The 12899-nt window shown below is 41.4% G+C and overlaps 1 protein-coding gene across 2 annotated transcripts in view; it reads right to left on the minus strand.

The window, feature by feature from the left end:
- The window catches only part of LOC144595978 (endoplasmic reticulum junction formation protein lunapark-B-like), a 79005-nt gene that overhangs the window by 24216 nt on the left and 41890 nt on the right, over nucleotides 1–12899 (minus strand). For both annotated transcript variants that reach the window (XM_078403990.1, XM_078403989.1), the window contains exons 7-8: nucleotides 11287–11370; nucleotides 1665–1716 (exon numbers count right to left, since the gene is read on the minus strand). In XM_078403990.1, the coding sequence (XP_078260116.1) occupies nucleotides 1665–1716; nucleotides 11287–11370 (136 nt within the window). The remainder of the gene's footprint in view (nucleotides 1–1664; nucleotides 1717–11286; nucleotides 11371–12899) is intronic.

Consider the following 12899-nt stretch of genomic DNA (forward strand, 5'->3'; position numbering starts at 1 on the left):
ATAAATGGCATAATGGCACCTTCTCAACTGTGCAAACGATCTGTTGCAGCCTCCGGATGTCGTGCTTGGTGGCTGAGCCAAACCAGACCATCATGGAGAAGGTGAGGACGGACTCAATGTTAGCAGTATAGAATTGGACCATCATTGCCTGTGGCAGATTGTGTTTCTTCAGTTGCCGCAGGATGTACATCCTCTGTTGGGCCTTTTTGAATGTGGAGATACTGCCTGACCTGCTGTTATACCAGCATTTTATGTCTATCTTTGGTATAAACTAGTATCAGGTTCCTTGATATTACGTTGTGCCAAATATTGATAATCCATAAACAGAGAAAGATTTCTAAGAAAATGAGTAAGCAAAGTACCCACGCAGAGTAAGTACCATGTCCAACCATTTATACCAATCACAAAATGTTGGCCAGAATTGCTGCATGGTGAATAACCATTTGGAGAAACCATATCAGCACCTCCTAAAAATAAATTCATATTTTACTGCTTTTGGGAACGTGTTTAAACGAGTCAGCAATACTGCTGTGGCAAATTACACTCTCGTAAAAATAATTAATTATATTTAAAGTATATTAATGCAAAAATCCAAAAGTGTGCCCAGGAGTGTCGACACCATAATTGGCATTTGACTGCTCAATAAAACATAGAAACAATAGTCAAAAATTTTGGTAAGGTAATAATTTAAGAAGGTTCATGAAGGAGAGGTAGAAAGAAAAAGTAGTTTAGATAGGGAAATCCTACAAAGAAGGCAAAGCAGACAATGGAAGGGCAAATAAAATTGTGGATGTGACAGCAAAATTGGAAGAACAATATTTTGGTACTGAGAACCATTGAAACTTGAGGAAAGGGCAAACCATGGAAGGATTTTGAAACAGAGAATAAAATTTTTAAAGTGACAAGTAACTGACAGGCATAGTTAGAACTTAAAAGTTAGCACAAAGTCACGTTGGTGGAGGTCCACTACTGATTTTCCGGCAACTGGTGGTCCAACATCTCCTTTAATTTGGACAAAATTATGAGAGCGCACTTGAAATCCCCCCCGAAAGTCCCTCCCAAAATGTGGCGCCTAGGCCGGGTGAGGCCGCCGGTCCCGACCTCACTGAAACTTCTGCGGCTGATCGGCGGGTCGACTTTTCCACACGCGGCTGTGGGTCTGGAACTCCGGCCCGGCTGGAGCAGGAAAACCCGTTCCCATAGCCAACTTGCGGGTCAGTATCTTGGCTCCTCAGTTGACCATTCTGGTACTGTTGGACTCCTCTCATAGGCTGTGATCTTCTGATAATCCAGAAAGGCTCTGGATCCAAGGATGCCAGAAAGTCAAGCTGGTGGACATGCACAGTCAATCTTGGAGATAAGTCATGTCGATGAGTGTTTTACCAATGGAATAAATGAGGCAAGCTAAGCTTTTATAATCATTAGGCAAAATTGGTATTTATGATCGAGATGAGCAACAGATTCTTTGTTACGTTGGGGGGGTGGGGGGAAAGGGAAGAAATGAACACCCTTCCACGTAAAAGCAATTGTCAAGGAAATTTTCTTTCCCAACGTTATGACTCATAAATCAATATACTTTTCACACTTCGTTATTACAAGGTGAATGATGCTCTCTGCTTCACTGAAAAAAATTACACTGCATATTCTTAAATATTAAAGCTTACCCTGGCCTGGCCTTGGTGATACTGGCATTCCAGGTGTCAACTGATCAAGTTCCTATAATAAAAATTCCAAATTATTATTGCTTACAAAATTAGGGTGCCTATAATATTACTTCCAATACTGTACAGAGATTAAATTAGCCAAATTTAGATGATGTATCAAAAGAAATTATATTTACTAGCAATCATATGGCACAGAAGCATGCCCTTCGATCCATGCTGACCTTTTTGGCTCATCAGCCGTAAGCCCATTTGTCCAAACAAAATCTGATCCCTCTGTTCCTTTCCATTTAAATGTGTCCAAATATCCCACAAATAGCAATTGTATCCAACTCCATCACCTCCTCTGTCAGCAAGTTCCAGATATCAACCACACCACATAAAAACTGCAGATGCTGGTTTGTACCAAAAGATACACACAGAGTGCTGGAGTAACTCAGTGAGTCAGGCAGCATCTTTGGAGGAAAAGGATAGGTGACATTTCTTCAGAGTGAGGATAGGGGTGGGCCCACCAGGGCACCACCCTGCCCAAGGTCATTTGTGGCTGGCCCTGATGGTCCAGTTCTTCACCCCACCCCCTACCCTCTACTTTCAGTCTGAAAAAGGGTTCCAAACCAAAACGTCACCTATCCTTTTTTTCCAGAGATGCTGCCCTAACCCACTGGGTTACTTGTTGTGTATCTATTGCCTTTATCAGTCTTCCTTGTTCCCCTCCCCCAAAAAATCAGCATGGCAGGATTTTCTTGCACAAAACCCCTTCTATCATGACAAGTCGCTCCCTTTGCCAAGGGTATTGAAATCCCATCTTTTAGGATTTTCTTTAAATAATTATCCTACCACAGGCATTAAAATGTACCAGCCTGCAATTACCTGCCTTATCTCTGCTGCTCTCCTCAAATATATCAATGACAGTCACTATGCCCCGTAGGTATCTCAAAATGCTGGAGTAACTCAGCGGGTCAGGCAGCATCTCAGGAGAGAAGGAATGGGTGACGTTTCTGGTCGAGACCCTTCTTCAGACTGATGTCAAGGGTTGGCGCGGGACAAAGAAAGGATGTAGTTGGAGACAGGAAGAGAGTGGGAGAACTGAGAAGGGGGAGGGGGAGGGGAAAGAGAGGGACAGAGGAGCTATCTAAAGTTAGAGAAATCAATGTTCATACCGCTGGGGTGTAAGCTACCCAAGCGAAATATGAGATGCTGTTCCTCCAATTTGCGGTGGGCCTCACTATGAGAATGGAGGAGGCTCATGACAGAAAGGTCAGACTGGGAGTGGGAGGAGTTGTTGAAGTGCTGAGCCACCGGGAGATCAGGTTGGTTGAGGCGGACTGAGCGAAGGTGTTGAGCGAAACGATCGCCGAGCCTGCGTTTGGTCTCGCCAATGTAGAGAAGTTGATATCTGGAACAGCGGATACAATAGATGAGGTTGGAGGAGGTGCAGGTGAACCTCTGTCTCACCTGGAAAGACTGTTTGGGTCCTTGGATGGAGTCGAGGGGGGCGATAAAGGGACAGGTGTTGCATCTCCTGCGGTTGCAGGGGAAAGTACCTGGGGAGGGACGAGTGGCCTGGGAGCTACGGAGTGAACAGTCTCTGCAGAAAGCAGAAAGGGGTGGAGATGGGAAGATGTTGCCAGTAGTGGGATCCCGTTGGAGGTGACGGAAATGTTGGAGGATAATTTGTTGTATACGCTGGCTGATGGGGTGGAAGGTGAGGACAAGGGGGAATCTATCCTTGTTACGAATGGGGAGAGGGGGAACAAGAGCAGAGCTGCGGGATATAGAGGGGGCCCTAGTGAGAGCCTCATCTATAATGGAAGAGGGGAAGCCCCGTTTCCTAAAGAATGAGGACATCTCTGATGCCCTAGTGTGAAACACCCCATCCTGGGCGCAGATGTGGCGTAGACGGAGGAATTGGGAGTAGGGGATAGAGTTTTTTACAGGAGACAGGGTGGGAAGAAGTGTCGTCTAGTGATACCTTCGATTTGTACCAGCATCTGCAGTTATTTTCCTTCACTATGCCCCAGTCTTCTGGCAATTCACCTGTGGCTGACAAAGATGCAAAGACCTCTATCAGGACCCTAACTGCCTCCCTCCCTTACGTGCTGCCCATAGCATCCTGGCATAGATCTAGTCCTGGGGATTAAACAACCTTTATACAACCATGACATGCAACAACTCCTCCTTAATAGTGATGAGCTCCAGATTATCCTTGTACTCCTCTTTTAACCTTTTATCTTCCACATTCTTCTCCTTGGAAATCCAACCAAATATTTATTTAAGACTTCACCCACATTGTCTGGATTGACACAAAGTTCACTTCTTTGGCCTTGATCTCAGACTACCCTCTTGCCTCTAATGTACTTAGCCTATATTGTGTTCCAACTGGATTTTTAAACAAATTGAAGATCATACAAACCCAAGGCATTACCTAGAATGTAGAAACAAGGAACTGCAGATGGTGGTTTACAAAAAGACAAAGTCTCTAAGTTTTGAAAATAGCTTTCTTTCTGATGGCCAACTCTCAAAAATGTTTCATATATCAATATCAAAGCCATAAGGTAACTTTTATATTTCTAGGTGTCAAAAGACAGAAGGACAGTTTGAAGAAGCATTTCAACCCGAAACATCACCTATCCATGTTTGGTAGGGATGCTGCCTGATCCGCTGAGTTACTCCAGGACTTTGCATCTTTCAATGCATTATCCAGTTTCCTTGGACTGCTAAGCAATCAACCTTTGCAGTATTTGAGATGTTTTCATTAAGCCACGTCTACATAAAGGAAATACTGCAAAATCAATTAAAGATTTCAAAGCACAGACCAGCTGCTTCAGCAATAACTTTTACATCTCAAGGGTCAGAAATGGGGATGTTTGTGAATAACTGCACAGCATTCAATTCAGTTTGCAGTTCCTCAGCAAATGGGGCCACCTGTACAAAACAAGATTCAAACAACATGTCTTGTTGAGACCCTTCTTCAGACCACCTCCATTTTCTGCATATTCATGTGCCAATCAAAAAATACCTTAAACACCGCAATAGTATCTGCTTCCACCACCGTCTCTGGCAGTGCGTGCCAGTCACCTACCACTCTATGTAAAAAACAATGTGCCATGTACATCTCCTTTAAACTTTTCCCATCTCATCTTAAACCTATGCCATCTAAACTTTGACATTTTCACCCTGGGGAAAAAAAGGTTCTGACAGTTAACCCATCTATGACTCTCATAATTTTATAAGTTTCTATCGTCTCCCCGCAGCCTCCAACAGAGAAAACATTGAAATTTGTCCAACCTCGCCTGACAGCTGTCTCGCCAATCCAGGCAGCATCCCGGGTGAACCTCTGCTGCATCCTCTCCGAAGCCCACACACATTTCCACTAATGGGGCGACCAGAACAGCACAGAACATTCCACAGTGGCCAAACCAATGCATTATAAAGCTGCCACATGATTTCCTGAATCTTCTACTCGACATTCCAACTGATGAAAGCAAGCATATCATATTCCTTTACCACTATATATTTGTGTTGCCACTTTCAAGGAGCTGTGGACTTGAGCCCCAAGGTCCCTCTGTTCATAAAGGATTTGTCATTAACTGTAGATTTTCTCTTTCCATTGAATCACCCAAAATGCAACACCTCACACTTGCTTGGATTAAATTCCATCTGCCATTTCTCCACGCATTTCCGTAACTGATCTGTACCCTGCTGTATCTGTTAACAGCCTTCTTCACTGTCGACAACTCCATTCATTTTTGAGTCGTTTGCAAACTTACAAACCAACCCATCTACATTTTCATCCTGATATATATATATATATCCCTACAAAATACCACTGATCGATCACAGGACTCCAGCTAGAATAGCACCCTCCCGCTGCTACCCTCTGGATTCAGAACTGGCTTACTGATAGAACACAAACTACCAAGTCACCATGAATCATATGCAACTTAATCTTCTGGATTAGCCTACAAGGGGACTTTACCAAACACCTTCCGAAAATCCATGTTGACAACATTCACCACTCTATCCTCAATTAACTTTGTCACTTCCTCGAAAAAAGTCTAAATTTTTTTTCAAGTTTAAATCTTTTTCAAGTTTTGAAAACATGACCAGCCCCACACAAAGCCATGCCAAAACTAAGGATCCCGACCCAAAACATCACCTATCCATGTCCTCCAGGGATGCTGCCTAACCCGCTGAGTTAATCAAGAACTTTGTCTCTTTTCTTCATTCTAACTGTCGCTAATTTGCATGCATTCTTTCAAATGCAAGTAAATCATATCCCTAAGAATCCTCTTCAATAACTCCCTACCACTGAAGCGAGACTGACGAAACTGGCTTATCCCTGCTTTCCTTCTTAAACAAGGGAACAACATTAGCTATTCTCCAGTCCTCTGGGTGCTCGTCTGTGAATAGAATGGACATAAAAATCATCATCAAGGCCCCTGCAATCTCCTCTCTTGCCTCTCTCAGTACCCAAAGATAGATCCCATCAGCTCCTAGAGATTTATCTAGCTCAATGCTCTTCATGAGACCAAAATGTATCACCTTTTTGATCTCAAACTGCCCTTGGATATCAATGCACCCTATACTGTTCTCACTGTCTTCTACATCCTATTCCATGGTGAATATTGATGCAGAGAGCTTCTTTAGTACCCACCTACATCCTCTCACTTCAAGCATAAATTTCTTCCTTTATCCTTGAATGGTCTTGCCTTCTCCATAGCTGACTTCTTATTTTTTAATGTTTATATAAAAAAACCTCGAGATTCCCTTTACTTCACTTGCTAATGACATTTCATGGCTGTTTCTGGCCCTCTAACTCCCTGCTTGAGTTCCTTCCTGCTTCTTTTATACTCCCCAAAGGCCCTGTCGGAATTGATCTTTCTAAACCTAGCGGGTGATTCCTTTTTCTTTTTGACCAAATTTGCAAACTTGTCCATCATACAAGGGCTCCCTTATATTACCCAAACAATCCCCCTCCCCCCACACCACCATACTGGAACATGAACTCTGATCAGATAGTCTGTAACTAAGTCTATTAACAGCTGCTCCCAGCTTACTCTCCCAAAGTCCTGCCTAATAAAGCTGTAATTTACCCCCCCCCCCCCCTGCGACACACGCACACAGGACTAACTTATGCTTATTCATAACCATGTAAAAAGTTGAGTTGTGATCACCGTTCCAAAAATGCTCTCCCACTGAAATACTGGAATGTCAGTCATCAGACCAGACTTGTTTCCCACTTCAAGGTCCAGTATGGTCCCTCCTCGAGTTTAATTGTTCGCATACTATTTGAAGAAACCCTTTTGGATAAACCAAACAAGTTCTGACCCATCCAAGCCTCTTCCACTAAGGCAATCCCAATCAATATTGTGAAATTCAAAGTCACCCACTATGACAACCCTTTTGATTTTATATCTTTCTGTAATCTGTGTACATATCTGTCCTTCTATCTCCCATTGGTTCTTAGGAGGTCTACAAATAATCCCATTAGAGGGAGTGCACCTTTCTTATTTTTGAGCTCTACCTATATTGCCTCAGTGGATGAACCCTCCACTGTGTCCTCTCCGAGTGCCACCGTGATCTTCTCTCTGATTAGAAATGCAGCTCCTTTACTACAAAACCCTGGAACTTAGAGCTGCGAGTCCTGTCCCTCTCACAACCAACTCTTCATAATAGCTACAACATCAGAGCTCTGTGCACTGATCCAGGCTCCCTGTGGGGATATTGCTTCTCATCCAGTTTAGTTGCAACCAGTCTCTCTTGTACGAGAGAGTGATCTTATCGGGGTGTACAAGATCCTGGGAGGAATAGATCAAGTAGATGCAGAGTCTTTTGCCCAGAGTAGGGGAATCGAGGACCATAGATTTAAGATGAGAGGGCAAAGATATATACATAGTAACCCATGGGGTAGCTTTTTCACACAAAGAGTGGTGGGTGGATGGAACGAGCTGCGAGAGGAGATAGTTGAAGCAGGTACTATCGCAACATTTGAGAAACATTTAGACAGATACATGGATAGGACAGGTTTAGAGGGAGATGGGGCAAACGCAGGCAGGTGGGACAAGTATAGATGGAACATGTTGGCCCGAAGAATCTATGCTGTAAGAATCTATGACTCTATAATTTCCGCCTGTCCTGGAGGGGGGGGGAGGGGTGTGATTCATATCTGAAGCCGTCCCTCCTGTACCAATTCCTTTACCATGTATTCAATTGCACTCCCTTTCTATTCCTTGCTTCACTTGCACATGGCACAAGTAGTAATCACAATGCTGGAATTCCGGGGTTTTTTTAAAACCTACTACCCAACTCCTTAGTTTCTGTTTGCAGAACCTCTTCACCCATCCTACCCATGTCATTGGTACCAAAATGGACCACCACATCTAGATGTTCACCTTCCCCTCCGAGAATGTGCTCTTCCAGCTCAAATATATCCTTGCCTCTCAAGCTTGTTGTGCAATTTCAATACAAACTGCTTTTATTTCCAATGTCTAATATTTCCAATTTCATTACGTTTCTACAGCTAGTTCGGTAGTTGCATAAATGGAATTGAAGTTCAATGTATTTTGGCTCCCACACAACTCTATTAATGCAGTCTAATATATCTAATTACATTTGATTAGCCTTCTATATTTGCATTGTCAAATTCCAGATTTAAAAGGATTTCCAGGGGCTGTGCCACAGTGAATAATATATTTTCTTAATATTTGTATAACTGGCATATACATGCACTGAACAAAAATGACCCAATCTTTGTCAATTAATGGATTACTTTTCCCTACAAAACCCCATCCCCCACCATTCAAATAGATAGCAACCAGTTTTCATTTGCAATTCAAGGAAAGATAGTTCAAGATAGTCAAAATAATCAAAGCAGAAATTAGTTTTTAAAGCAATTACAGGTTTAGAAAAAGTAAACCCACAAGCAGACATGATCAAATTGGCGCATGGTGTAGATTTTGCACACATAAATCATCCTAGATCAACAAAGAATATGCATCATATTCAATAACAAGAGTTAGAGGACTGTATCTTGACTGGATCAAAGCCAAGTTCATGGAACAACTGTGCGTACTTCCAAAACATAGGTTGGGGAGGTTTCGCAGCCAGGGGACAATCTACAGAGGCCATTTGACACTAAAGCAAGAAAGGGTGTGGGTAATTACCTACGCAATATATATGAAGAAACAAGGGAAAATTGGGAAGGAGACCCATAAACACCAGTTGTATCTTGCACCTAAGCGGTTTATAACAGTTAATAACAGAAATCCAACCGAACAATAATTCTACCAAAACAACTGATGAAGATGTGACTAACTTTATCTCATCGGTCCAGTGGAAATTTTGCAGATTCAGTAAAATTAAAGGGAAATTTTAACATAATGTTTCAGGAGAGCATTTACCAGTGGCTCGATTATACAAGGCACAAAAGAAGATGGTCATGTTTGTCAGAGGACATCCATAAACAAACTCACTTCAACTATGATTCAGCAAGTGCCCTTGAAAAATAAAGATGTCTGCTGATGACACTAATTTTCAGTTCCCTTTCAGATTTCTCAATGAAGCAAAATGTTCCTTTATGTCGATATATTGGCAATATCGAAACTTTGTCTGATCTGGATGCCCTTCTTTAATAAGAAAGGTGGAAAACTACAACCTTCAACATGTAACACCTGCACCAACATCACTAATCATTTGCGGGCTAATAATCGCCATGCAGCATTCATACCAGTGTCAGACCATCTCAACAAGGAGTCTAACCATCTACTACTGATGCTCAATGGTATTACCATCACTGAGTACCCCACTTGGAATAACTTGGTGAATGTGTCAACATTCATTGGAAGCTCATGTATGGCAACAGGAATTTCAGTTGCCTTTCCTTCGCTCTGCTTAGAACTACTTGGGTAGTTCTGCTACAATGCAAGTTGTCTTCCTGACAAATCTCATGCTGCAGAAAATTGCATTATCAATGTGGAAAAGGGGGATCTTGGCTAGCGATTTTCACACTCTCAATGAGTGTTATTTTTCCGTAGGATTTTGAAAAATAAATGTCTTTACGATAGCAATAGGTTTAGTGTTTTTAACTTGCAGTAACAAAAACAAAGGCTGGATGTTACATTAATTGAGTATAATTGCACCAGTGTCAAGAGAAGCAGTTTCTTGTCCATTCCACTGGCCACTGGCGTTTAAAGTACCAGTCGTGTTCTTAAGAGACAATGGTGGATGATTATTGTGGGGACGATACATGGAAACAGTTTTTCTCCTATACTGTTTAAATCCAAGATGGCATTTTTCTGCTTGTCAATTTTCAAAGTAGCTTTCACATGGTTCTCTAGTTCCTGATCTAAGTCACTTTATGACCAATATGGCCCATGTAATATTAATAGTTTCTCATTTGTATTATATTATATACAATTCATATTGTGGAAACACACATTATAGCAGTACCTGTACATTAGGAGCTCAATTGCATTAACCACAAACACTTTATTTAAATGCTAGCGGCTAAGTAATACATCACAAATGATTTACCTTTTGCCATCCCACTTTCCTACAATTTACTAATCAAATGTTTGATGGAATAAGGTAGACACAAAATGCTGGAGTAACTCAGCAGGCCAAACAGCATCTCTGGAGGGAAGGAATGGGCGACGTTTCGAGACCATTCTTCAGATGGAATAATCTCCATTTGCCTAGATGAGTACACCTCAAACCACATTCAAACATCATGACATCTTCCAAGACAAAGCTGCTCGTTTAGTAGCAACCCAGTCACCACACTGTTCATTCTCTATTTTCATCACGAGGAACATTTACCACTTGGAGAGGATAGAAAGTGAAATGTTGATAAACTTTTTAGGCTATTATTCTGGAGAAATCCAGATGTGCTTGACCAGTCTGAGGAAGAGTCCAACCCAAAATGTCACCTCTCCATGTTCTCCAGAAATGCTGTCGGATCGCTGAGTTACTCCACCATTTTGATTTTTTTTGTGTAAACCAGCATCTACAGTTCCTTGTTTTTACACATGGAAACAGCGCATGTTTTGACTGGAATTATCTCAGTTGATTTAAGCATACAAATTATGCTGTAGAAGTACCCAAAGTAGCATCAGTCATCAAAAAGAGGAATAAATTCATGTGATAGGTGGCAAATTAGGCCACTCAGCCCATCAAGTCTACTCCGCCATTCAAACATGGCTGATCTATCTTTCCTTCTTAACCCCATTCTCCTGCCTTCTCCCCATAACCCCCGACACTCATCCTAATCAAGAATCGATCCATCTCTGCTTTAAAAATATCCATTGACTTGGCCTCCACAGCCTTCTGTGGCAATGAATTCCACAGATTCACCATCCTCTGACTAAAGAGAAGAAACAGAAAATCCCTACTGTGAAACTGTTTGGATATTTTAAGTTTCATAAACGTTCCAATTTAAACATCAATTCATGTTAACAGATATTTGGTTGCACTTTAATTACAATAATTTATTGAATACAAAATTATCAGAGCATGAAACTATTATTTGCATCCTTGCCAAACAAAAAAGTCCTGAAGATAAAATGCATTTTTCCTTCCAATTCTCTAGTTCTATGTATACAATCATTTAGCTTTAGAAACTTACTTTAGCTTTCTTGGATTCTGGATCAAACCGCTCCAAAATTAGTTTGGCACTCTTGTATGTCTCCTTTTCCATGACCTCCTCAAGCTGTTTGGAAACACATGAGAAACACGAGTGATACATAATCATAAATTGTCTATAGCAATCGTGCTGACAGGCTGGAAATGACAAGATTCAAGGTCAAAAGCATAACATGGTCTTCATTGGAAACTTTCCCATGGTTACTACATTATAAATGGTGAAGACAGCCACACATTGGTGTTGGTACTTCCCAGAATTGTCTTTTTAAAGTAACAGTAGCTATGTTCAGTGAGAAGCTGAGTCAAGCAGGATTTGTTGAACAAGGACATTTTCCCCAGGCTTCATGCACATGATACAGATAGAAAAGCAGTGGCAAAGATTTCACCTGTTGCTCTATCCAATTATTTTTTTCAAATCCATTTTGACAGAGATGTGAAACAGTCGAGGACCTTATGAATTAATTGGTAAGTATTAAATTGACATGGCAATCGTTTCCAATGTAAGCAACAGAATCTATATACTAAAACTCTCGTTTGTTTGTTTGTTCCTGAACTACAGCCAAAATGGTACATGATAGAGCAACAATTTTAAGCCCACCTTACTCACCATCGTCCCTTTGGTGCTAATGGAAGAAGTTTCATTGAAATGAGTGTTATATTTTTTAAGTTATTCACATTTTAAAGTTTAAATCGATCTCCTAGGGAGGGAGGGGGAAGGATGGAGGGTGGAAAAGGGGGGTTGAGGGGGATGGAGTGGGGGGGGGGGGAAGGGGGGCAGTGTGATGGAGAGGGTGCTGCACCAATGCAGGAGAGGTTTGGGCTAGTAAGTCATAAAGATATACATTCCACTGACTAACCAAACAGTCTTTCATACATTTCAAATATTACAGAACATGGCTGCTGTCATAAATTAAACAAATAACTGAAGGTAAACATGGGTTATGTTTTCTGATCATGTCAAAGATTTCATAATGCAAATTGAATATACAATTGAAGGCAAGCTCTTCTTTACTGCAACTTAATAGTTCTTCATAGTTCTTTTGCGCCTCAATTAATGAAACACTTTCACAATGAGACGGTTAGCACTGCTTTGAGCATTGATACAAGAAATGTAAAAATGTCATAAATAACTTCAAAATTGCAACTTAGATCTTTGTTAGTTTAAAGAATGTTCTCTCTAGTTTTAAGCATGCACACCTTTATTTTGAAATGGGTATAAGCATTTTACAGGTCAACAAAGGGCACTTGGATGCAGCCATGTTTTACCACCCAACGTTTTAACCAAATGGGTGGAGAAATGGCAGGGAGTTTAACCCGAGCAAGTGCTAGGTGTTGCTTTTTGGGAGGTTGAATGCAAGGAGAGAGTATACTTAATGGAGCATTGATGTTGGAGTCCAAATTCAACACTCTCTAAAGGTGTGAAGAAGATATTTGGTATGCTTGTAGGAGCATTGAGTACAAGAGCCAGGAAGTCATGATGCAGCTCTATAGGACTTGGGTTAGATTGCATTTGGAATATTGCTTGCAATTCTGGTCACTCCATTACAGGAAAGATCTGGAAGCTTTGGAGAAGGTGCAGAGGAGATTTACCAGAAT

Source organism: Rhinoraja longicauda, chromosome 8, assembly GCF_053455715.1.
Source record: "Rhinoraja longicauda isolate Sanriku21f chromosome 8, sRhiLon1.1, whole genome shotgun sequence".
NCBI classification, from domain to species: domain Eukaryota; kingdom Metazoa; phylum Chordata; class Chondrichthyes; order Rajiformes; family Arhynchobatidae; genus Rhinoraja; species Rhinoraja longicauda.